The sequence below is a fragment of the Ochotona princeps genome, chromosome 22 (assembly GCF_030435755.1).
Source record: "Ochotona princeps isolate mOchPri1 chromosome 22, mOchPri1.hap1, whole genome shotgun sequence".
In the NCBI taxonomy this organism is placed as follows: Eukaryota; Metazoa; Chordata; class Mammalia; order Lagomorpha; family Ochotonidae; genus Ochotona; species Ochotona princeps.
Window position 1 is genome coordinate 10,673,175 of NC_080853.1, and position 27,159 is coordinate 10,700,333.

General features: G+C 44.3%; 1 protein-coding gene across 1 annotated transcript; it reads left to right on the forward strand.

The window, feature by feature from the left end:
* Nucleotides 1–26,251, forward strand: SERINC3 (serine incorporator 3). Its single transcript, XM_012927253.2, has 10 exons — nucleotides 1–157; nucleotides 12,591–12,752; nucleotides 14,411–14,604; nucleotides 15,792–15,871; nucleotides 16,505–16,642; nucleotides 18,980–19,149; nucleotides 20,985–21,075; nucleotides 21,818–21,998; nucleotides 24,457–24,684; nucleotides 25,326–26,251. The coding sequence occupies exons 1-10, from the start codon at nucleotides 119–121 to the stop codon at nucleotides 25,462–25,464; spliced, it is 1,422 nt and encodes a 473-aa protein (XP_012782707.2). The 5' UTR covers nucleotides 1–118; the 3' UTR covers nucleotides 25,465–26,251.
* Nucleotides 26,252–27,159: the final 908 nt, after the last annotated feature.

A 27,159-nucleotide genomic window follows, 5' to 3' on the forward strand; every position in this document is an offset into this window, starting at 1 on the left:
GTGGGCCGTACTTCCGGCCTGAGAAACCGTCGCGTTTCTGGGGCGACGTCTCAGCTGGCGGTTACCATCATCGCACCAGAAGCCTGCGGACAGGTCACCTCCAAACACCAGCGTCACCATGGGGGCTGTGCTGGGCGTCTGCTCCCTCGCCAGCTGGGTGAGTTGGGAGGCTTGTGTCCTGGCGGAGTTTAGGGAGACCCCGAACTCAGCTCGGAACCTGCCTCGGCCCCGAGGGTAATGCGCCGGCTCCGGGCCTCGAACTTCTCGGCGTGGGGGTGGGGCTGGGTCTCGTTCCGCGGTGCCCCGGGTCGGGATCCAGCGGCTCGCCTTCCGGGTTAGGTGAGAAACCTCTGGAGCCAGGCTGCCATTGTTTACAATTCCGATTGCCCCGCCCCCGCGAACCTTCCAGACGCCAGCTTCTTCTAGCTGGGGTGGGACTGAGGAATGACAGTTCTTGGGGCGGGTCTGTTTGGCTCATTTTGAAGTTCCCCCATCAATCACCGCCCCTTGTGTGGCGTCGTTTGATTTTGGTTGGTTTACATGACTTCCCGCAGCTCCAGGATTTGCCAGAGCTACACGATGTGTGGTGGAGGTGGAATTGCAAAGGAAGGCCCACTGCCGCCCTGATGCTAGGGAAGAAGGTCTTGTGGGTTAGAATTCAGAACTAGGGAGCTGTGGGTTGCACAACTGAGGACCTTTATGCGAGAAATGACCCAGTGGGGCTTTTTTGGGAGACAGATTAGTCTTAGTGTGGGCCATAAGAACAGACCTAGTAACACCCAGGATAGGAAATCCCAAAGACCCCAGAGAGGGGCCACTGCTGAGCTTGCTTCATGAACTTTGCCCTGCTTGTTATCTTTGTAACCTTGAGTAGTTCTGAAATCTATAACCACAGAACCCTTGCTATGAGTGCTGGGGTGTGTCACTCCTGAAATTGCACCAGCCTGGCAATGCCCACATTGTGACTGCCTTTCTTCTTTCTTCGTGCCCAGCAGCAGGCTTGGGTACCCACTTTTCTGTTACCCACTTCCACTTTCGGCACCATCATGGTCGAGGTTGTACCTCACATGTTACTCTTCCCTTCCCACTATTTATTTATTTTGAAGAACTACAGAGAAAGAAGGAGAAGCAGAGGTCTTCCATCTGTTGGTTCACTCCCCAGATGGCCGCAATGGCCGGCACTGGGCCAGGATGCCAGAGCTTCATCTAGGTCTCCCACGTGGGTGGGTATCTGGAGCCCAGACATTTGGACCATTTTGCTGCTTTCTCAGGCCATCAGAACTGGATTGGGAGTGGAGCGGTCTGGATACTGACTGGCTCCCATGTGGGATGCTGGTGGCATAGGCAGTGGCTTTACCCACCTCACCACAATGCCGGCCCTCAGAAGTTGTGAAATTTCTGAGGGTGCTGCCTGCTGGCCACAGTGCTGTTGAGACCAGCAAGTCAGTAAAAGCCCCATTCTCAGCTTCTGTTGTGGTTCTGAGTCCATCCTGTGATGGGGAGTTGGGCTTCCTTCCCACTTTTATCCCAGCATCTGTGTGGATACAGTGAATAAATTAAGCGCTTTGCTAATTTAGGCTCTATAAAAGAGACTGCATTGACTTTCTCCCTCTACCTGCTTCAGAGCAGTGTGATTCTGTGAAGTCTCTTGATAATTGCTTTCTGATCTCTTCCCTCTGACATAACTAACCAAAAATTCAGCCTTAGCTCATTGTACTGATGCTTCTTTGGGACACAATATATTTCCTACCCCTTGAGCTTGTTAAATTGTCATTTAGGTATTCCGTGAGCAGTGGTGGTCCAATTTTTTGGTCTTGACCTAAAGTAAGAAATCCATTTCACATAGTTAGCTAATGCAACCATTTAGACATGAAGTCTGATGAAATAATTCTTACCTTTACCCTCTATTGCCGTTTTTCTTTATCTTCTGTCACACTGTAAAGTTTTTGGTCATTTCCAATCCATTAGTGGGTCAAAATAGATTTTAAAAATACATAGTTAAGGGGCCCGGCGGCGTGGCCTAGCGGCTAAAGTCCTCGCCTTGAAAGCCCTGGGATCCCATATGGGCGCCGGTTCTAATCCCGGCAGCTCCACTTCCCATCCAGCTCCCTGCTTGTGGCCTGGGAAAGCAGTTGAGGACGGCCCAGTGCATTGGGACCCTGCACCCGTGTGGGAGACCCGGAAGAGGTTCCAGGTTCCCGGCTTCGGATCAGCGCGCACCAGCCCCGTTGCGGCTCACTTGGGGAGTGAATCATCGGACAGAAGAACTTCCTCTCTGTGTCTCTTCTCTGTATATCTGACTTTGTAATAAATAAATAAATCTTTAAAAAAATACATAGTTAAGGTAGAAAGCAAATGTAATTTGAAATAAATATATCTTTCCTACATTGATAATCTGAATTACATTTTGACTGATTTTTTTTTCTTTTTTTTTTTTTTTTTTTGATTGATTTTATTTTTATTACAAAGTCAGATATACTGAGAGAAGGAGAGATAGAGAGAAAGTGGAGCTGCCGGGACCAGAACCAGCGGCCATATGGGATCAAGGCGAGGACCTTAGCCACTAGGCCACGCTGCCGAGCCCCATTTTGACTGATTTTAAGCTGAGGTGTGAATTGATGCAGTCTGAGCATTTGTAGCTAGAAACTGCTTTTTGTATTATCCCTTTTATTCATTGGGAACAGCAAGGAATTCAGTGTAACAGAGACTGGAACAAAGGAAGAATAACAGGAAATGAAATCAGAAAAGTAGCTGGTAGTTAAGTGATGAGAATATCCACTATGTGGTGTCTCTCTTTTTTTTAAGATTTGTTTTATTTTTATTGGAAAGTCAGATATACAGAGGAGAATAGAGAGGAAGATTTTTCCATCCCCGATTCACTCCCCAAGCAGTCGCAATGGCTGGAGCTGAGCCGATCCGAAGCCAGGAGCCAGAAGCCTGGAGCCTCTTACAGGTCTCCCACATGGGCACAGGATCCCTAGGCTCTGGGCCATCCTCCACTGCTTTCCCGGGCCACAAGCAGGGAGCTGGATGGGAAGTGGGGCCTCCAGGATTAGAACCGGTGCTCATATGGGATCACCACGCATTCAAGGCAAGGACTTTAGCCGCTAGGCTATTGTGCAGGGCCCCCACTATGTGGTCTTATAGGCTTATAAAGACCATTGCAAAGTTGAGAAAGAGGAGTGATAGGATCTGACTTGTCCGTGTTTTCCTGTTTTTTTCAATTTCCATTTACTTAACAGTCCAAGCTCTCATCCACTGGTTCATTTCCCAAATGACCACAATAGCACGTCAACATAAATCTTAGGTAGCCAACAGTTTTATCTGCAATAGACAGTAAGCACTTTTACTCTCAACTTAGTTGAACTGGTCAAGAAAAAATTGCTAAAGAGAGCTAACGAGTGTGAGATCATAATGAAAGGCCAGGCACCGGGAACTCCATCTGGGTCTCCTGTGTGGTGGGCAGGAACCCAATGACTTGACTAGGGGTTGCATTAGCAGGAAGTTGCAGCCAGGAGCATGAGCTGGTTTTCAGACCTAGCACTGCAGTATGGGTTGTGGGTGTCTTAACGGTTGGCCAGAGACCCATCCATCCCTGATCTTAGCAAGGTTGATTCTCTGCTTGATGTATGAAGGATAAATGGTTGAAAAGTAAAGGTGAGGTGGTATAGAAAAGGCAAAATGTTTTCCTCTATCTTCTTGGATTCAGTTTCTGAGGTCCTGCAAACTAAACTCACAAAAATTAGCCATAGGGAATCTTCGCTTGGTTAAGACACATAGACACTTAGCTGCAGGATTACTCAGTGTCCCAAAGGGTCATTACAATTCAGAACTTATGTCTCTAATTTAGTAGGAGGAAGGTGGGAGTATAAAGAGGCTTCCATGGGAAGATCAGTAGGTTTCTTTCAGAAAAGCAATTGTATTTTTAGGAGATAAGATTGTGATAGGGCCCCTGGTGTGGGGGCGGGAGGGGGTGGAGGAGAGGAGGTGAGACCTTGAACTTGCTGGGATCCCATATGGGCACTAGTTCTAATCCCAGTGGCCCCGCTTCCCATCCAGCTCCCTGCTTGTGGCCTGGGAAAGCAGTGGAGGATGGCCCAAAGCCTTGGGACCCTGCACCCGTGTGGGAGACCCGGAAGAGCTCCTGGCTCCTGGCTCCGGATCAGTGCAGAGTGAATGATCAGATGGAGAATCTTCCTCTCTGTCTGTCCTCATCTGCCTTTCCAATAATAATAAGATTATGATATACTTGTTTTCACAAGTTGAAAGCTTTTCCGCTTTAATGACCTTAAAACTCCTCGAGTTGGGGTTTATGGCACCCTCAGTTCCCCCTGCAAGCTATAGCTTTTTATTCAGATGAAGGAGCTCTGGTAGGATATTATTTCCTGGTATCTATTGAATCTGAAATTTCTTCAGATTAAAAATCATTCTTATGGTATTGTGGAATTTAAAGCAACAAAATAGAAACTCGTGTGTTTAAAATTTATTTTTGACAATGTTTACATATTTGAGAAGGGTGCATGCCCATGTAGGCCACTGATTAGGGTGAGAAGGGTCTAGAATTAGGGGAAGTGGATGAAATCATTGTTTCCAATTTTCTTTTTCTTCTTCCTGTATCTGGGGGAAGGAGGCAGAGAAGAGGAAAAGATGCACCCGGCATCTTAACCATCTCAGTACCCAGGGAGGGGGAATGGCCAGCTGATGTCATCCCAGGCTCCCCAGTGTGGAGCATGCTCCAAAAATACTGCTCCTGTGGTATTGATAGTTCTGAAATGCTGTTGATTTCACTGCTCCAAGGATGAGGAAATCCTTACAAGGTCCATGGGTTGACGTAGTCCACCTTAGAGTCTCCAATTGCTCAGATACTTGCTGTTAGTGCTTGGCTGGTGTTGCATCAGCTTGACCATTGGAACAGGCTGTTACATACAGCTGTGACAGTTACAACAGTTTTATTGCAATGAGACATAAGGCAACTGACCGACCAGGACCAACACCCGTTACGAGAGTGTGACCTAGTGTGTGTGTGTGTGTATATGCATACATACATTTACAGAGTTTTTGTAGGGGCAGTTTACAATGGCTTTTATGATATAGCAAGGGAGGGAAGGCTGCATTCCCTGCTTATCTTGGCTGGACAGCCTGTGGCTGTCTCTTCTCCAGACTTAGGCCTTGGAGCCACCTGTGAGATAACCAGACTCAGACCTTGATTCCTGGGAATTGAGAACCATCTGTGCTAAAGGTCATGCAGATGGTTCCGCCTGCAAGCTTGTAGTGTCTCACAGTTTCATAACCAAGCAAGCAAAGTGGAAGATACAAAAGCAAAAAGTATTGCAGTTAGCAATGAGCCATGTCTACCACATTTTGATTTCAACTCTACACTGAGAGATATGTCTAGTTTGTTCTGCCCTCCATCCTCTGCTGCGGTACTAGATGTCCTCTGCAGGCCTCAGTGGACTGCCATATCCCTATGTGCATCTGGGTGTTGTAGGGTTTTTGAACCCCGAATACTGCAGCAACCTCAAATTCTTGTCTCGCAGGAAAGAAGAATTTTCATGCGGACACAGTTTAATTTTAAAGTAAGATTTATTAGAAAAGCTGAGAAAGGAGACTCCCGCCCTAGTGACGGGAGGGGGTTCTGAGATAGAAAAGACCCTTATCCCCTGCCATAGTGGCAGGAGGAAAAGTAAAAAGACCCTAGTCCCCTGCCATAGTGGCAGGAGGAAAAGCTAGAGAGAAAAAACCCGTACTAAAGGTGGGGAAAGTATCTTTTAAAGATTCCCCTCAAAGATGTTTCTCCATAAACAAAGAAAATTCCTGGTTTCCATGGTACCTGGCCTTGGGACAAAAGGCCAGAAAGGTGTCACTGGCCAACTTCCTTGGTCCCTTTCTAATGATAAAGAGGCCAGTCTGAAGCCCTCCCCCTTGGCAATGGCTGGAGACAGAATTGAGCGGAGGCTTCAGGTGGGGAATAGATATGTTAATGTCACCCTTGTCTCCTGGGGGAAACACTCCTGATAAAATATGCATTTGTTTTGGGAGAGACGTGTTCTGGTGAATCCAAGACATGGTGGGGAAAATACCCCTTTATATTTGGGAAGAAAAATGACTTAATTTATTTATTATTTAACTTCATTAATTACATTGTATTATGTGACACAGTTACATAGATACTTGGGTTCTCCCACCCCTCCCCAAACCCTCCCACCATGGTGGATTCCTCCACCTTGTTGCATAACCACAGCTCAAGTTCACTATAAACTTTTGACCGTCAGTAGGAGTCCCCGCATGTTATTGTTGGCTCTGTGCACCAAGTCCATCGCTGCAGCACAGCAACATCCCTCCAGCTATTTCAATGCTTATGCATTGTTGTTTGCCCTTGTGAGATGTTCTCTATAACTGATGTGAGCTTAGGAACTAATGTCATTAACATTTTGGTGAGTGGGCCTTTAACAATTTATGTTGTCTTGGCCACTCCCAAGACCCTTTGGCTGAAAAAGCTCAAGGATGTTTGTACTAACATTGTAAAACATGCTTTCAAACTAATTAAGGCATTGTTAAGCCCATGGTTGTAGTGGGAATTTATGTTTAAAGTTTGTTTCTGATCTTTATGTTTCCCTCTGTGATATATTTTCTTCTTTAACTGATAAGTTATAGAACGAAAAATATACTAAGACTGTATTACTGATTAATGTGTGCTGCCAGCTGAGGAATTCCTGGCTGCAAGGTCAGAATGGCTAACAGGCTGCTTTAAGGTGAAACACCCATTTTACCATGAGGTAAAAAGTATGCAAAAGCTTTTGAATTCTTCTGTATAAATAAAGGGGACAGCTTTGTTGCATTGTTCATTATAATCATGGAATTATAGTGGTCCATCTTTTCTCTTTATCTCTTTAAAAAAACGCCGACTCCACACGTCTTCTGTGAGCTCGGAACTCAGCTGGAGCTGTTCTCCGGCAACTCGGCCCTTATATACACCAATGGGAATGGCAGCCTGGTGGGAGTGACCCCCCAGTAACCCCTATCAGGTCTGTCCCCAGCCCTGGTTCCTACACATGCCGGTATATGCTGCACACTACAGGCTGGTACGGTCTGTCCTGCATCCCATTCAGCTTTTATGTGCACACCAGTGGGTGCTGCATCCTAGCTGCATCCTACACACCAGTGGAGCCCAACTGACTCCACTATGCAGCCCACACTTACGCTAGTGGGTGTTAACACCTGTCCAGCCAGGTCCACCCCAACCCTGGTTTTCATGCCTACTGGTGGGAACTGCAGCCCATCAGAGAGGTGTCCACAGTGTCCATAATAGGTCTACTCCCAATCCCACATCTTGTACTTTCCAGGCGGTTCTGCAGTCTAGCTTGACAGGACTTGCCCCATTCCCAGCACTTGCCAGCTGAAGCTGCAGCAAAGCCCTGCACTTACTTTGGCGTATGCATGTACTAATGAATGCAGTCGATTAGCCAAGCCTGGCTGTCACCTTAAACCAGCTCACGTGCAGGCCAACAGGTATTGTAGCCCTGTCCAACCTGGTTTGCCCCGGTCCCATTTCTCACACTCACCAGCAGAAGTGGTGGCCCAGCAGGGGAGTCCTTCCTGCCACTCTACTTGGCTTGCCCCTGCCACTCCAGGTCTTACATGTGCTGGTGGATGCTGTGGTCTAATTCTGCCATGACCTGCTTCACCTTGGCATTCACCAGTGGGTGGTGTAGCCTAGCCCGGCCTGACCTGCCCCCAGTTCCAGCTCATGTTGATGGGTGATTGAGCTTAGCCCAGCCAGCCAGCCCCCAGTCATGGTCCTAATGTGAATTAGCTGGTGTTGCAGCCCTACCTGGCCTGTCTCAGACCCTATCCTCACACAAGTTGAAAGCCTTTCCTCTTTAATGGCATGATGTGGAGTGCTAGCCTGGAGATCTGCCTGCCCGATAGGCACCCAGGCTCCTGCTCATGTGCTGGCTTGGGACTCTACCCCTCTGCCCACCCAAGATCCAAGTACATTTCACAGTTCCCCAGCCACACCATACCAGCATGCTAACTTAGGGTTCCCCGCAACTCCACTACCCTGCCTGGGCATAAGCCCCCAGGTCCCGCATGCACCCCACCAGCGCCATCCCTATCCCCCAGGCCTCCACTGTGGCAGAAGCCTGAACTCTTGTGTTTAATTTAGATGATGGTAGTGTTGCCAGGGATGCTGTGAAAATAGTCAAAGTCTGCATACAGTTTACGGATATTCGTGATCTGTTGACAGATTGGGGAAAGCGAAGACATCCAGAAGGATTTAGGATTTTCATCCAAACAACCAAGGAACAAAGTTATGCTTTACTGAAATAGAGAAGGGATGAGTAACACAGAACAGGAATGGTACATGGTTACTGCTTACCTACTGTGTAAAGTGCAAAAGGCAGAACACTGTAAAGGTGGCTTCTTGCTTAAGGTATGTCCATTGTTGCAACAGTTGGAGAGAATGGGTAGGTATATTAGCTTGTTAGAGTTGTAAAACTAAGCCCACAAGTTGCGTGAGCTGAACAGTGGGAACTTGCATCTCTCAATTCTTGAGGCTATGGTTGGCTCCTGTGGATAGTGAAGAATCTGTTGCTGCCTGTCCCCTTTGCTGACCCCTGACCTGTAGGTCTCTGCCTTCCCCTTCACATGGGTGTGCCCTGTGCCCTGTGTTGCAGGTCTGGACCCGTTTCCCTCATTTTATGAGGACCATAGTCATGTTGGATAAGGCACTGCTTCACTGCGGTTCTTCTTGACTGATCACATCTGTGACAATCCTGTTTCTACATAAAGTCATGATAGGAGTTACTGGGGATGGCGCTTCAGCTTGAATTAGAAGAGACACAGTTTAACCTGTAACAGGCAGTAGGCAGTTACTGTGAAATTACTTGAATTGGTGAGAAAAAAAAATAGCTACAAATAGCAAGGAGTATGAGAAGGCAGACAAAATAACTTGATCATTATTGTTTGGAAAACATCTGAGTTTCAATTTACATATAGATACAGACTTCCAGTTTAGTCTTTTGGCTCAACTGTAGTCAAGAACTGGGGACTACTTGCTGGTCAGTTTCTGCTTTCTGTTGCACATATAAGCAATAATGATTATTATGATGTATTGAGCCCTGTCCATGTCAGACATTATATTAGGTGTTTTATATTGCTGATACCATCTCATTTTTCATACAATAGCTCTGGCCAGATAGATGGTCTAATGCCTGTTTTTGAGAGAGAAAACTAGACTTCTAAGCAGCTTACCTCAAACTAAAAAATAAGGTAGGGTTCAGTGCAGTAGCTTAGTGGTTAAAGTCCTTGCCTTGAATGCGCTGGGATCCCATATGGGTGTCAGTTTGTGTCCCGGTGGCTCTACATCCCATCCAGCTCCCTGCTTGTGGCCTGGGAAAGCAATCAGGACAGCCCAGAGCCCTGGGACCCTGCACGCGCTTGGGAGACGTGGAAGAGGCTCCTGGCTTCGGATCAGCTCAGCTCTGGCTGTTGTGGCCAATTGGGGAGTGAATCATCAGATGGAAGATCTTCCCCTCTGTGTCCTCCTCTCTGTATATCTGACTGTCCAATAAAAATAAATAAATCTTTTTAAAAAATTAAGGTATAATTCAGTCAAGGCACCGAAGGCCGTATTGTTAAGATCAGAGTCATCCATTGTGCTCTGCCTCTGCTGAATCTGGATCTTTTGTTGTTATGTGACTTGAAAACTCGCCTGTTACAGCAAGTTAAGGGGCCGGTGTTGGTGTCCAATGGTCAAAGCTTCCCCCTGTGATGCCAGCATCCTGTGGTGCCAGTTTGGTTCCTGGTTGCTACATCTCTAATCTGCCTTCCTGCTAACGCACCTGGGAGGACAGTGGAGGACGGCCCAGGTACTTAGGTCTGTGCACCCCATGTGAGAGACATGGTTATAGAGCTCCAGCCTCATGGCTTCTGCCTGTCCCAGTCCTGGCTGTTGTGGCCATTTGGAGAGTGAACCAATTGATGGAAAATCTCTCTCTTGCATGCACATGAAACCTATCACTGCAACTCTTCCTTTCAAATAAGCTTTTTTCTTTAAAAGGAATTTGAGAAATTTCCTCATCAAGCGTATCTAAGAATTATTGAAATTACATCCTGTCTCCTCCAGGATGCTAAACATTTTAGCTGAGCAGAGTTCCAGGTTTCTTTTTTTTATAAAATTTGTACACAACATTAAATAAATCATTTGAACATATGTAGTCAAGCATCAGTTAGTCTATTCAGTGTTTTGCTGTCAGTATATCTAATTGCAAAACACTTTAACCATTCCAAAAGAAAACCCCCATACCCACAGCACTTGCACTCTCTATGCTCCTCCTCCCCCATCCCTACCACTAGCCCCAACTCTTCTGTCTCTAGATTTATCTATTTTTGATATTTCATATAAATGACACACATATACTTATATATAATACATATGTAGACATATAAATGTCATATATATATACATGACATTTTGTGTTGAGCTTCTTTTACTTAGTGTGATGTTTTTCAAGTCTAAGTTGTTCTAGATACAGTACGGCATTCCATCAGAGTGCTGAATAATCCACTGGGTGCAGATGCCACAGTTTGCTCACAACATGTATGCTTAGCAATTGATGGACGTATGGCTTGTCTCTACTTTTGGAGATTGCAAATAGAGCTGCTGTGAACAGTCATGCACTGATGCTTTGGGTTTTGTTAGAATACTGTCTTATTGCTGAGGTGGCTGGTGTATGGTATACATAGGAATTACATAGCTAGATCATATGATAATTCTGCGTTTCGCTTCTTGAAGAACATTCAGGTTACATTAGAGGGAGGTAAATTGCTCTCCTGCCGGAGTCCAGCTCCGGCTTAGTTCGGAGCTCGAGAAGGGTGCATGAAATAGGCGTAGAAAGAGGAGAGACGGACCACTACAACTCCAAAATCATTGTGGACAATGCGAGAAAGCTGTCCGCTTTATTTATTCAGAAGCCGCCACAAGCTCTGGCACAGACCTTTTACATCATGGTGTTGCATCCATGCGGCCCCAAGCAGTACAGTTACAAAGTTTCCTTTAGGGGCAGTTTGACATAGCTTCAGGGGGGGCACAATTTACAACTTCTTGAGAGATGAATGAGGGAGGATTACACATTCCTTGTTTATCTCTGCTTGCCAGTCCCCACTTGCTCTCCTCAGGTCTGGGCTCTAACCTTGGCGCCGCCTTTGACAACCAGACCCCTACCTTGAATTATGTATGGGTTAAAAGGTCTGGGGCCTTGGTTTATGGGGATTGGGATCAATGACATTAGTTGGCCATTAGGCCTGCAAGCTCATCTAGGGTCACAGTAACAAGATAGCCTTTATGGTCCCAATAGCTATATTTTTTGTCATAGCAGTTTCAGCCCATATTCCCATCACTTCCGTTAGTTTGTAAAAGTCTTATCAAACCATTTCCCAGAAAGCATGCTGAATGTCTGGGCCAGATTTCATGGCAATGGGTAGGCACACAATAAGGTGTCTAGAAATAGCATGGGCTTAATTGTATTCCTGTGTGCAGTTAAAGGCCCACTCACCAACACATAGCAATAACATTAACTCTCAAGCTCATGTTGGTTGCAAAACCATCTCACAGGGCAAACAATGCCTCAACAGATTACAAAATTCTTAGTGGGGTGGTTGAGTGTCCATGCGAAAGGGGGTGAAACTGTGTTAAAGTGGTCAGAGAGAAATCCGCCGGGCCCTGCCAATCAGCTGGAAGCTCCCCCGGGCCCTGCCAAGCAGGGGAGTTGTTCTCTTCACACCTTCGCATTATTCACACTTACTGCACAGACCCCAGCACTCTCCCAATCATTAATTATAAGAAAATTAGTAATGTTGCTTTATGCTATAATAGCAGCTTTGCTAACTACAATTCTCAGTAAATATTGGGTGAAAGTTGATTTTTATTTTTTTTCATTGCCTTAACAATGTATATTCTCCATGTGAGTATGACTTTTTTTTAAAATAAAGATTTATTTGTTTTTATTACAAAGTCATATATACAGAGAGGAGGAGAAACAGAGAGGAAGAGCCTCCGTCCAATGATTCCACTCCCCAAGTGAGCCGCAACGGCCGGTGCTGTGCCGATCCGGAGCCAGGAGCTAGGAACTTCCTGCAGGTCTCCCACGCGGGTGCAGGATCCCAAAGCATTGGGCCATCCTCGACTGCCTTCCCAGGCCACAAGCAGGGAGCTGGATGGGAAGCGGAGCTGCCAGGAATTAGAACCGGCGCCCATATGGGATCCTGGGGCTTTCAAGGCGAGGACTTTAGCCGCTAGGCCACGCCGCCAGGCCCGTGAATATTACTCTTATTGGGCTGTGTGTGTTAGGCACTGTGTTGAACAGCACAGACTGAAGGAAAGCAAATTCTGTTTATTACTGAGTCCATTATGCAGGAATAGAGTTAATTATGTAAGTGCTGAGGTAAAGTAGCAGGGATCTTACTGACTGCAGAGCCCATGCTTTGAACGGTGTCATTCTCTCAAAGTTGTCTGAGTTGCCTTAACTGTAGTGCACCACCCCTGGGTCAGGAGGGAGATCTCATGGCACCTGTTGTTCTTGCCACAGGTCCCATGCCTCTGCAGTGGTGCATCATGCTTGCTGTGTAGCTGCTGTCCCAACAGTAAGAACTCCACTGTGACCCGTCTCATCTATGCTTTTATTCTCTTCCTGGGCACTATCGTGTCCTTCATCATGCTGGTAGATGGGATGGAAGCTCAGCTGAAGAAGGTGAGTAGAAGTAACAGCATTCTTGCTACTCATACTGGTTATTTTCACTGTTTTTTTTTTTTAATTCATTTATTTAATTCCTTTCTTTTTTAATTACTATTTTGATAATCTTTACATAGTTGATTAGGGCACAAAGGGTCAAGGGCTACAGGAAAGTGGGTAAGACCATTGTTTCCATATTCTTTTTTTTTTTTTTTCTGTATCTGAGGTAAGGGGGAGATAAAGGGAGAAGCCCCACCCAGCCTCCCACCCATCCCAGGTCCCCGATGTGGGGCATGCTCCGAGGGCACTGCTCAAGAGGTTTTGATAGTTCAGTAGTCCTGAATTGCTGCCAGTCTCACCATTCCAAGTACAATGAAATCTCTCCAGAATCCATTGGCTGACAATCCACTTTAGAGTCTCCATTTGCCCAGATTTTCACTGCCTACACGAGGCTGGGGTAGATGATCGATTTGTTCTGTCCTCCGTCCTCTGTTGTGGTACCAGGTGTCCTCTGTAGGTTCTGATGGACTGTTATATTCTCCATGTGCACCTGGATATGCTGTCCACTGCTCTGTCTGAGCCACTGAGGAGGCTCAGCTTTGACACATGCACTCCATGGTCAGACCATGGAACCTGCACTTCTCTTCATAGTTGGGGTTCTGAGATTAGCAGTTCAGTTGGAGGGACCTCCAAAGAAACTTTGTCTGAGGTGATCCCAGCCCTGATTCTTGTGTGTGCATGCCAGTCCAGGGTCCGGCACAGTCTGTCTAATCAGCTTATGCATATGTTTGTGGTTGCAACTGCTGGGTCATTTCTGTTTCCAGCCCTGTCTTTCACACAAACCAATGGGTGTTGCAGTCCAGCCTGATCCTGCCCACCGCACACTCAGCCCTCAAGCAAATCAGTGGGAGCTGCAGCCTAGTTGGAGCGACCCACAAATAACCCCCTCCAGTCCCGCCCCCTGCCCTGGTTCCCATGCTTGCCAGTATATACAGCAGACTTGTCCAATTTTTCTCACTTCCCATTCAGCTCTTGTACATGTCAAAGGGCATTGAAGCCTAGTTCAACCCAACCAGCCCCACTGTCCAGCCCACACACATGCTAGTGGGTGCCATTCTGTCTAGCCATGCCTGCCTCAGTCCTGATTTTCATGCTCTCCAGTGGGAGTGGTAACCCAAGAGGAAGGTGCCCACTATTTCTCTACTCTCACTCCTGGAGCCAGGAGCCTTTTCCAGGTCTCCCACGCGGGTGCAGGGTCCCAAGGCCTTAGGCCATCCTCAACTGCTTTCCCAGGCCACAAGCAGGGAGTTGGATGGGAAGCGGTGTTGCTGGGATTAGAACCGGCGCCCATATGGGATTCCGGTGTGCCCAAGGCTTGGACCCCAGCACCCAGGCCACTGTGCCAGGCCCAAGGAACTCATTTGGAATCTCCCAAGTTGTAGCAGAGAGACCCACCTTCTTGAGCCATCTCCTGCTGCCTCCCAATGTGCACCATGTCAAGAAGCTAGACTCAAGGACAGAACTAGGACTGGGACCCAGACACTTCAAGTATGGGATGAGGGCACCCCAAGGGGCGTCACAACTCCTACAATCAATGCCTGCTCTAAATTTCTGATTAAATGTGGCTGTTCTGATGTATTGAAATTGCTTTTTTTTTTTTTTTTTTTTTTTTTAAGATTCCTGGCTTCTGTGAAGGAGGATTTCAATTAAAGATGACAGACATAAAGGCAGATAAAGATTGTGACGTGCTGGTTGGTTACAAAGCTGTTTATCGGATCAACTTTGCCTTGGCCATCTTTTTCTTTACCTTCTTTCTGCTCATGTTAAAAGTAAGAACAAGTAAAGACCCTAGAGCAGCTGTGCACAATGGGTATGTAGAAGTTACTGGTTTACATGTTGCATGTCTCCTTGTAGCGGTTAGTATTGCTGTCTAGATGAAAGGTTTAGAATATGTAAATCAGTGGCCCAGATAGGTTTTGATCTATTGGATATTTCAATGTCATTTTTAGTAGGAGGTTTATTTATTTATTTGAAACAGTTAAAGAGTCGGGAAAGAGGTGAGAGAGAGAGGTAGAGCCATCCGTATTCCATTTGTTGGTTCACTCCTTAAATGGCTATGACAGCTGAAGCTGAGCCAGACTGGAACCAGGAGCCAGGAACTCTTATCTGTGCTCATGTGGGACGCCAGTGTCTCCGGTGGTGGCTCAATCCACTGTACCACAATGCTGGCTCCATTTTTTTTTCTTAATAGCATTTATTTCTAATGCCTAGATTTTTATTGAATCATGTGTCTAATACATTAGATGCTACGCTATGCATCATACAATGCACAGGTATATATATATATATATATATACACACACACTCACAGTTTCCTTTCTATTTAAATATAGACATGTACTTGATATGTTTCAATAGTATGCGAAAAATATATGAGCCACTAATTTAGGCATTCTGATATTTCCCACTCATGTCTCCTAAACTCTTTTGCATATATTTCTTGTGTGAAATCTAAAGGGAAGTTGTGAACTTCATGTGTGTTAGAATTCTCTTTCTGCACATGAAGTAACTGAGTTCAGAAAGGTTAAATAAATCACCTGAGATCTCTTAGCTACTGAGGACTAGAGCTGGAATTAAAGCTCAGGGCTACCTAGCTCCAAAGCATACAAATTAGCTGTGATTGTGGCAAGATTTTTATGTCCTATGTTGTATGTGAGAGCTTAGATGGCAGGTTTTCATTAGAACCTCATGGTTAATGGCCCTCTCTACAACTAATGCTGTTAGAACTCTGGTAACTCTAGAAATTCCTGTTCTTACATGAAAAGTGTAGCAAGACGCAAGTTTAGGTGTTTCTCTCATTTTGAATGGAATGATTTATTTTCCATGCTAATAGTAATCTTTTTATAAAATGCTGAGCGAATAAAGCATCCTTGTATTGAAGGAAGAAATAAGTCCAGACAATCCTGTTGAAAATGGCTTTAGTTTTGTATTTCAGAAATTGTTTTCTATGTAGTGGTGGGAATTCCCACTTACAAATGTACTTTCTTACTTTACTAGGTTTTGGTTCTTCAAAATTGCTGCCATTGTTGGTATCATGGTTGGATCTTTCTACATTCCTGGGGGCTATTTCGCCTCAGGTATGGCTACTTCACGCGGGCTTCAGGATACCATGGCATATGCTGCAGATGTTTAAAACTCATCTCACTGCTGATTTTGCAGAACTGGCAATTTGATGAGAGGGGGTCCAGTTACATGACTTGATATTAATATTAAGATAGTGAACAATTAAAGCCAGAAGGCAGTCAGCCATTTCCAAACTTTTCTGGAACCATATGATTGTGATTGTCAGTCACAGTGCTTTAATATAGTTTGCCAGTATCTTAAAATAGCTTGCCTTCTCACTTGACAGTGTGAAGTTAAACTGCTTGTCTGCATGGGGGACTTGCAACTCTTGTGCCCTGATAGTAAGTAATCTGCTTCCTCACACCGCTGGCAAGTTACTAGGCTTTCCACTGTGATAGTTTTCTTTTTGCCCTTAGCAGTAAAGGAAAAGACATAACAGCATTATTTAAGAGATCTGCAACCCAACAGGACATTCTTAGAGAATGTCTTTGAATTTTGAACTGTAATAAAAGTGCTGTATTAGTGGAAATGGTACATCTTTGCTACTTGTTTGATTTGAATTAAAGTCTGTTCGGAATGTTGGACACTTAAGATTCGGAGGTGCTACTGCCGTGGTAAAGAGTAACTCTTGTCTTCTTGATTTCTAGTCTGGTTTGTTGTTGGAACGGGAGGGGCTGCTTTATTCATCCTCATCCAACTTGTCCTGTTGGTAGACCTGGCTCACTCGTGGAATGAATCTTGGGTAAATCGTATGGAAGAAGGAAACCCAAGGGTCTGGTATGCTGGTAGGTATCTGAACTCACCTCCACAAGCCAGTACAATAAAGACTCTGTTAATTTAAATATATAAATCTCCTTTTAAAAACTGCAGTTTCCCAGTTGAGTCCAGTTTTGCATTCCTGGAGGTAGTGACAGATACAATAAATGTCACTAGGTTCTCACAGTTCACTTATTTTGAGATGTGTAGTGTAACTACCTGTTTAGGTAAAGAAAAATAGTTGTGTTCAGCAGCATAGTTTTGGTTTTGGTAGCCTTGGTTTTGTGGAACTCAGACGAGGTCTACAGAGGGATCACTGCGCATGTGCCTCTTCATCTAGGGGTGAAGAGTCCCTGCTGTTTAGGTCAGTATGGCCCCATACCTCTTGTAAAAGCTTTCTGATAGGAAAGGGCACTTAAAATTTCCAGCTTGAGAACAGGACTCACAGCCTGTTGAATCATGGGGAGCGAAATTTTAGCCTTCTGCCCAACAGGGACAACGACCCAGCCGTGCCTCATTTGAAAACATGACAGCTGATGGGATTCTTCATGCAGTCCCTTCCCCATTGTGAAAATAATACTGTGTGTAAAAAACTCAGAAAACAAAACCAGAAAGAAAAAATTCTCATTCTAAGCATCCAATAATTGTTACTGTTAACAAGTTTCTATTCTTCCAGCCTTTTCCCTAAATGTATATGTTTACAAAAGGAAAATGATTACTGAGAAATATATAGAATGTGTTTGTTTAAAATATATTATGCATTTGAATTATTTATAGTTTGGCTTTTTTTAAGCTAAAAAGCTTATGACTATATTCTGGCTTATGGTCCAGTAATAAATAGCTAATAATGTATACTTGAACAATAGTCTGGCTAAATTTATGGAAGTAGAACTGTCAAAGGTATCAGTGTTTTAAATACTGTCAAATTGCCCAGTTTCATTTTTATTTAGCTTCTTTAAAACACATGAAAAACAATACTGAATTTAAACAAAAGTGATAGAAATTTAGAAATAAAAAATACAAATCTCAACCCACCTGCAATCCACTTTCTCTCCTAAAAGCAGCCACTATTACCGTAGCTTTGTGCACACACATTTTCGTTTAAGTATAAACAGGATAATTGTTCTATGGTCTTATTCATTTAACATCTGCATGGTATTCCATTCCAAACAGTTCCTCATGTTTTCATGGATGGTATAACACTGTCTAACCTTTCCCTGTCGGTCACTTAAATTGTTCATGGCGACTGTTTTAACGTAGTGTCTGTCATTTACCATCAGGAGTTGGGAATCTCCAAACTCCTCCTTTACTTTCTAATTCATAAAAATTTATTATTTTTGCCTATTTACTTATGTTTTCCATAATTCATTTTAGATCATACAACTCTACAAGAATTTAATAATGGGTTGTAGATTGGCCTTACTTTAAAGTAACTGAGTATAGAGAAATCTTGTATATGCAAATGGAAAAACGTCAAGAATTGTGTTAGTTTAAATTTTTTTCTTAATTTTAAATATGCAAAATTCAATAAGTAGAACCTAGTTTTCTCCAGGAAGTCTGTCCTATGAATTGAGCACAAGCTAACTGACCTCTAGATGATTTCGTTTTCCCACACCACCATTCCTGCCGTGCGGCTGTGGGCTGGGCCATTGTGAAGGCTGAGAGTTATTATTTTTTTTTTTTTCCTAAGAAAAGTTTAGAGTAGACATTACTTTGCAGGTAACAGCTGTGATACTTGGGTATCTAGGTATCTGACACATAAAATCAAATAAGATAATCAAGAAATGAACTCAGCTGCTCAATGGATTTTGGAGTTTGACATTGAGCCACTTTAACACAAACTGAAACTTTGATCTTGGGGTTGAAATTTTGCTGTTTAGGGCCTGGCGGCGTGGCCTAGCGGCTAAAGTCCTCGCCTTGAAAGCCCTGGGATCCCATATGGGCGCCGGTTCTAATCCCGGCAGCTCCACTTCCCATCCAGCTCCCTGCTTGTGGCCTGGGAAAGCAGTTGAGGACAGCCCAATGCATTGGGACCCTGCACCCGTGTGGGAGACCTGGAAGAGGTTCCAGGTTCCCGGCATCGGATCGGCCCGCATCGGCCCGTTGCGGCTCACTTGGGGAGTGAATCATCGGACAAAAGATCTTCCTCTCTGTCTCTCCTCCTCTGTGTATATCTGGCTGTAATAAAATGAATAAATCTTTTTTAAAAAAAAAAGAAATTTTGCTGTTTAATATTTTACTGATTGCCATGATAGTGAAATGAAATGAAATTGCCTCTTCATTTTTGTCTGGAATAAAAGAAATTATCTTGGTTATAAGAGTCAATTAGATTTGTAGACATTTCATAGTGGTTTTCCTTTTTCCAGCTTTACTGTCGGTCACAAGCTTGTTCTATATCCTGTCCATTGTGTTCGTGGCCTTGTTGTATACCTACTACACCAAACCAGACGGCTGCACAGAAAACAAGTGCTTCATCAGTATTAACCTGATCCTTTGCGTGGGGATTTCTGTTATATCCATCCATCCAAGAATTCAGGTATGCTTCTCTCCTCCTGCTTCCTGCTGTGAAAGACTTCAGAGATGTAAGGCATACAACCTGGCAGTCTTGTACGTGAGCCTGTGTCTGAGTTCACCCATTGCCCCTACTAAAGGCTGCATAATTATAACAATTAAAAGACAACAACATAATGTGCTATTGAGTGGTAATGCCTGTATTTTGATGAAATGACTAATTTGTCATAAAAAAAAAAAGCCTTGGTAACATGAGACTTTAAATCTTACAGAAGTGTTTATATCATGGCAATGATTCCAGTGTGTGTGTTTCAGAAGAATTAAACTAGACAAAAAATGGATTTTAGTATTTAAAAACCAAAATTCAAACTTTTGAGTATCATATGGTAAAAATCCACAGTATTTTGGATAATGAATTAGGAAAGAACATTTGGACACCACCTATCCTTTTATATATATATATATTTAAAAATATTTCATTTTTTATTGTAAAGTCAAATACATAGAAAGGCAGAGAGGAATATTTTCCGTCTGGTGATTCACTCCCCAAGTGACCACAACAGCCAGAGCTGAGCCGATCCAAAGCCAGGAACCTGGAGCTTCATCCAGGTCTCCCATGCAGGTGCAGGTTTCAAGGCTTTGGACCATCTTTGACTGCTTTCCAGACCGCAAGCAGGGAGCTGGATGGGAAGTGGGGCTGCCGGGATTAGAACCGGCGCCCATATGGGATCCCGGGGCATTCAAGGCGAGGACTTTAGCTGCTAGGCCACTGCGCTGGACCCTCCTTTTATATTTTTTAAAGATTTGTTATTTTTAAGGTCAGAACTACAGAGACAAAGAGCGAACAGGACGGAGGGAGATAGAGAGATTTTCCACCCTCTGGTTCACTCCCCAAATGGCTACACGAGATGGGGATGGGCTGGGCCAGGTCAAAGCCAGGAGCCAGGAACTTCATCCAGGTCTCCCACGTGGGTGGCAGAGGGCCCCAAACACTTGGGCCATCTTCTACTGTTTTTCTCAAGTGTATTAGCAGAGATCTGGATCAGAAGTGGAACAACCAGGACTTAAAATAATGCCCATAGAGGATGCCTGTGTGCCAGGTGGCAGCTTTACCTGCATTACCACAACTCTGGTCCCTCACCTGTCCTTTTTTTTTTTTTTTTTTTTTAAGTTTTATTTTTATTGGAAAGGCAGATACACAGAGAGGAGATCTTCTGTCTGCCAATTCGCTCCCCAGGCGGTAGCAATGCCCAGATCTGTGCTGATCTGAAGCGAGGAGCGAGGAGCCTCTCCGGTCTTTCACACGGGTGCAGGGTTCCAAGGCTTTGGGCCGTCCTCGACTGCTTTCCCAGGCCACCAGCAGGGAGCTGGATGGGAAGCGGGGACCATATGGGATCCTGGTGCATGCAAGGCGAGGACTTTAGCCACTAGGCTTCTATGCTGAGCCCTCACTGATCCTTTTGAAGGTGAGAAAAGTAGAGTCTCAGGTGAAGTTATCTAATTTGTCAGTGGAAAGGTGAGCTTAGATTTTATTTTATTTTTATTATAAAGTCAGATATACAAAGAGAAGGAGAGATAGAGAGGAAGATCTTCCATCCAATGATTCACTCCCCAAGAGCTTAGAGTTTTTTTCAGAGCTTTCATGTCATGTCAGAGACTCCAGGATGATGAAATGCCTTGAGAACCAGTGTCCATGGTTTGTCTCTTGGTTCTTTCATAAACTAAAACAGAAAAGGGGTCAGGCTAAGCAGATCCAGAAGGTTCTCAGCTCCCAACCCTTCAGCGAGTACCAGGGAAGACTGGGTTTTAGCCAGTCAGCCTTCACAGCCCTTGTGGCCTTGTCTTTCTTCTGCTTCACAGGAGCACCAGCCTCGCTCGGGCCTCCTGCAGTCCTCCATCATCACCCTGTACACCATGTACCTCACGTGGTCTGCCATGTCCAATGAGCCCGGTAAGGACACGTCAGCAGCACACTTTTGTGGTGGAAGCAGCAGGCAGCCACCCTGTCTGTGAGTGCCAAACACTGAGGAAGCACAGGCGGTACGAGTGGTCTGCCGCGCTCTGCAGTTCCATTGCTGCTTGCCTTTGCGCTCCCTCTGCACATTCACAAGCATGTTGGAGAGCCTCAAGTCTGGGTCCCAGTGGGCTGAGGCAAGCTAGTTAAAAACTTGTGTAGTTATTATAGATCATTTCTCAAAAGAATATTTTGAGTACTCCTTTTAAAGAAAAAATAATTGAAGGCCCCCCTACGTTTGATAATTTTTGGTCTATTAAGTAAATATGTGAAAATAAAACTAGGGTTAGAACCCTGTACTTTAAGGCTTTGGCACTAGAGAATTAGATTTATCATTTAAACTATAAAACCCATAAAATAAGATTGATATTTACGAAATTTGACAGATATTGTTTTCTGTTTAAAGTGAGCTGACTTGTGATACACAGGGCCTTCAGAATGCTCATGGAAAATGTGCATTCTAAAAAAACTATGGATTTAAAGTCCTTTTACTTTGTAATCTCATGTTTCCATGAATTTCTGAAGGACCTTAGTAGCATTCCTGACTGCTTTGTATCAAGCGGAGTGTGTCATGGCCACGTTTCATGCCATGCCTGAGTGATGTGCAGGCGACCCCCCGGATCCCTTCTTGGCACAGGGGGAGTTCTCACTCGGGCTCAGCACTGTGTCCAACTTCCAGATCGTTCCTGCAACCCCAGCCTGCTGAGCATCATCACCCACACCGTGGCACCCACCTCGGCTCCTGGAAACGCAACCACCATAGCCCCTACCTCTATCCCAGCAGCAAAGAGCGGGCGCTTTCTGGACCTTGAGAATGTCGGGGGGCTAATTATCTTTGTCTTATGCCTGTTATATTCTAGGTAAGTTAAAAAGTACTTAGGATAATGCTCTTGTAAAAGATTCTAATAGCATTAAGAAGCTGATTTGTTTTCAAAACAATGTGAGAAATTAAAAAAGAAAATAACAGCTCAAATTTAATGAAAAGTCCTTGACTTGATTCAGACACAGCTGAGAAGAGTTCTTAAAAGTTCTGTAAATAATTCCCCCTAATCTTGCAAAGAGTTACCTTTCCTTCTATAGGAGCATAAAATTGTCACTTGTCCCTAAATGGGTAAGACTAGTGGCTCTGAAAATAACTTATGATGTTTAAAAAAAATTGTAGCTCCTGATCAGTATAAGTAATACTTAACAACTATAAAACTATACAGAGGGACTTCAAAAAGTTCATGGAAAAATATAATTAAAAGATTTTTTTTTTGCAAAAATTTTGAAGTCTATGAATTATTTTTTGTAGTTCAGATTTCCATAAACTTGCCATGATGACCTCTTAATATGGTTTGAGATAGGAGTCTAACTTAAGCTTTTTTTGCATGTGGACATGAGGTTCCTCTGCACATTTGTAAGAGATAATTTTTACTGTTTTTTAAGATTTATTTATTTTTATTGCAAAGTTATATATATAGAGAGAGTGAGCAGGAGTGACAGAGAGAAATATCTTCCATCTGTTGATTCACTCCCCAAATGACTGCAATGGCTAGTCCTGTGCCAATCCGAAGCCTGGAGCCAGGGGCTTTTCTGGGTCTCCCACACAGGTGCAGGGTCCCAAGGCTCTGGGCTGTCCTTGACTGCTTTCCCAGGCCACAAGGAGAGAGCTGGATGGGAAGTGGGGCTGTCAGGATTACAACTGATGCCCATATGGGATCCTGGTGCATTCAAGATAAGGACTGCTGCTAGGCCACCGTGCTGGGCCCAATTTTTACTTTTTTATGTTATTTATTTTACAGAGTCAGAAAGAGAGAGAAGGGCGTTTTATTTTCTGGTTCATTCTCCAAATGGCCACAATAATTATATCTGGGCCAGATTGAAGCCAGGAGCTTCTGGGTCTCGAATGTGGATACAGGGGCCTAAGGTCTTGGGCCATCTTCCACTGCTTCACAGGGCACATTATTAGGGAGCTGGATGGGAAGTGGAACAACCAGGACTCAACTGGCGCTCACGTGGAGTACTGGTGCCTCAAGAGGCAGCTTACCCTCTATGCCAAAGTCTGTGGCCCCAAAAGAGATAATTCCCACAAAATTGTCCTAGCATCCTTGTCAAAAATCTCTTGATTCTAATGTAATTGTTTTGGACTATTTGTTCTGTTTTCATTGATATGTCTGTATTTAAGCCAGTGCCATACTGTTTTGATTACTATAGTCCTATAGTCAGTTTTGAAACTGGGATGCATGAGTCTTCCATACTTGTTCATTTTTAAGAGTGTTTTGGCTAATCTTAAGTCCCTCCCATTCCCATCCAAATTTTAGAATAAGTGAGCTTGAGGATCTCTGGAAAAACTTAGTAGGTGGGACTTCAGTGAGGAATGTATTGAATTTATTGATCTGCTTGAGTGGGAGTATGACTGTCTCAACAATATTAAGATTTCTATTCTGAACACAGGGTGTCTTATTTTGATCCTCTTTAAGTGGTTTATACTTGTTAGTGCACAAAAATTATTTTGTTAAATTTCTGTGTAATTGGTGATAAAAATGGAAGTATTTTCTTGATTTCAGTTAGGTTGTTCACTGTTAACAGGTAGAAATATAGTTATGTATATTGATCTTGTCTTGCTTCCTTATTGAGCTTGTTCACTTGCTGTGATTGTGTGTGTATGCCATAGTATTTTCTGTATTGCAAGATCAAGTCATCTGCAAATAGAGACAGTTGAAAGGAGTTGGTGGTATAGTACAGGGAAGAGATACTTGTGAAGTCATGGAAGCAGAAATTAAGTCTTTGTGCACCTCCTGTGCTGATAAACCATCAAGTAGTAGTGTATAAGAATATTGTCAGTCTTGTAGTGACAAGCAATAGTTCAGAACTTTAGGGCCTTCAGAAAGCCTAAATGTTTCCAAAGCAGCTCAGGAAACACCTTCATGTTGAGGCTGTCATTGTGACACAGTGGGTTACGTCATTGCATGTGACACCAGCATGGCCTGTCAGAGTGCTGGTTCAAGTCCCTGCTGCTCCATTTCCAACCCTTCTCCTTGCTGCTGTGCCTGGGAATCAGTGGATGATGCCCCCATGTCTTGGGCCCCTGCTATTCATGTGGGAGACCAGAATGGAGTGCCTGGCTGCAGGCTTGGGCCTGACTCAACCCTGAACTGTTGCAGGAGTTGTATTTCCACTTTTTCCTCCTCTCTGTTGCTGTGCTTTACAAGTAAATAAGTTCTTTTAAAAATAAATGATCCGCTTTTGAAAAGAGTCTTCATGTTTACAAGCCAGTGGCAATGATTGCATCTTACTGGCCCTGCCTGATTTGTTTTCCTTGGGATCACTTTCCAGCATCCGCAATTCGACCAATAGCCAGGTAAACAAGCTGACCCTGTCAGGAAGTGACAGTGTGATCCTCGGCGATACAGCTATCGCTGGAACTGGTGAGGAAGAAGATGGACAGCCTCGCCGGGCTGTGGACAATGAGAAAGAGGGCGTCCAGTACAACTACTCCTTCTTCCACCTGATGCTCTGCTTGGCTTCCTTGTACATCATGATGACACTGACCAGCTGGTACAGGTGAGAGACAGTGACAAAACAAATAGGCCACCTGCCCTGTTGGACTGCCTGTTGAATCCCTACCTTCTGTCCTGAACCTCTTTACCTCTGTGCTGATGTGATATACGTGGCTCCTTTCTGAAATACTGCATTAATTTTTTTCTCCTCTTAAATTAAAAACCCCATTGGAATTCTTCATAGCGGCGCAGGGGGGGTGGGTGGAATCACTGAGCTTGAACTAATCAAGAGAGAAAAAAATAATGCAAGTAATATAAGCCATCTTCTATATACTGATTTTCTCTGTGTCTGGAGATGGCTATGCCAGAACAATAGTGTACGAATTAAGAAAAGCTCCAGGGGGGCCAGTTAGGTCTGGGTTGTTGCCAGGAACTAGAACAGCTGGATAATCTTCAAGAACCTTGGCTAGAGAATGGTTGAAGTCTTTAATGTTCTCAAGAAGAGGCACTTACTCTCTGAGAGTTCTCTGAGAGGTACTTACTCTCTTGCTCATAAGAAGTAAGAGTAGCAGCTACTTCAGGACCCCTCTAGAACTTTCCTGGGAAGTGATGCCAGTCAAGTTTCACTGGGTAATTTTTTGGCCTTGGCTGGAAGGGTGCAGGAAGTTGGTAACAGATTCTTGTTCCTGATTCTTGTTTTCTTAGCCCTGATGCAAATTTCCAGAACGTGACCAGCAAGTGGCCAGCTGTGTGGGTCAAAATCTCCTCCAGTTGGGTGTGCCTCGTCCTCTATGTCTGGACCCTTGTGGCACCACTTGTCCTCACCAATCGGGACTTCAGCTGAACCTGAGGGCCATGGATGCCTCTGAAGCTTATAAAGGTCTCCTTTGCTGAAAACTCATATCACTTTTAAGTTTGCTTCAACTAAAATATGTAGTAAACGCTTGGCAAATGTGACTAATTGCAAGCTTCTATCCAAGGCAAGACTAACACGTACTGTGGCGTCAGAGTGTCATTCTATGTTTATGATGTTGACTTGTAAGGACAGAGCATCAAGGGAGGAGTTCTGTGATGTAAAGTGAACTACAGCTGTGCTGTGAAGAGAGTTCTTTATAAAGATCTGTAGCTTCCTACAACTTTGGTTTAAGATGTAAGATAGAAGAATGTTGGCTGTTGAGGCCATTGTTAATATATTTCTATTGCAGTATTCATACCTTAAAAAAAAAAACAGTCCACACCAAATCATGTTGATTTGACATCTTGCTCTGTGAGAGGCCTTCCTGGTGTACGCCAAGCACTCCTCAGAGGGGCAGCGTCCCAGCCGCTGGGCAGGGCTCATGACTGGGGCTTTCTCTCTGGGAGAGTGCTTGCTGAGATGGCCACCGCTTCTATGTTGTGAGTTTTTAATTTACTTTTTAAAATACTACAGCATCGAGGCTGTTTGATTCAGGTCTGTAGCTTTGCTGGCTAGTTTAATGTCAATAAATGCTTTGTAGATTTGGTTAAAATGAAGGTTCACTTGAGAAAACACTGCAGTGTCTGTGTAATGATCTTGTTCTGAGTATGTAAAAAAAGTGAAATGCACGTGACTTTATTATATTTGTACTATAAAGGTATTTGATTAAAACAGACATTAAGTTTTTCAGGCCCTTTCTTTAACAGCTGTGGTGAGTTAGCAGCCATTCTTGGTTTTTGGACAGTTAAGTTTGTCAAGCATCTAGCCAGGATGCTCAGATTCCTTCTAAAACTTACTGTGTGACTGGTAAGCAGAGTGTTACTCCTTTCAAAACTAAGACCTTCTCTGGGTCACTTTGGTGAGGAGCAACAAGGCACTGTAAAAAAATGTATTCATGAGAGGCAGCATATAAGGAGGTGGAACAAAAAGCATTGTTTTTCCACATAGATTTCCTGACTGTCTCTTCTGGCCCGGGCTGTTAGGTTCTGGGCTGCAACCCAAGGCAGGTAGTCCTAGACTCTTCCATCTTGGACTTCAGCTGAGAGTGAGAGCAAGCTGACAGGCGGTTAGAATGTGGTGGTTCTGTGGTGCTGGGTAGGAAGTACAGAGAATTCACAGGAGAGGCCCTGTGAGTGGTGGATACCACCATAGGCTTCCTGGAGGAGGAGACATCTAAGCCAAAACTGAGGAGAAGGAGTGCGGGGGCATAGCAAACTGCTAGTGGAGCTGGGCTGGGCAGTGGCACCAGGGATGTCAGGAAGGGCTGAGTGAGTCCTGCTCAGGAGTTTGGACCTTGCACTGGACAACAGAGGGCGTGCTCAGAGTGACACGAGCAGACTACGTCTTTGGTCACTTGGGCTGATTTAAAAGATAATGGATATAGAGATGATATCAAGGCCAGTCTGTCTGAGATTTGAAAGAGGAGGGCAGTGGGGATAGAGAAATTGACAGTTGGGAGACAGTAAGTAATCAGAATTTTAAACATGGAAATTAACTAGATATGAGGAGACAGTAGATGGTAGTTCTATTTATTTATGTGGGAAACATAAAAACACTGTTGGGAGAAGGGAGGTCGGCCATAAT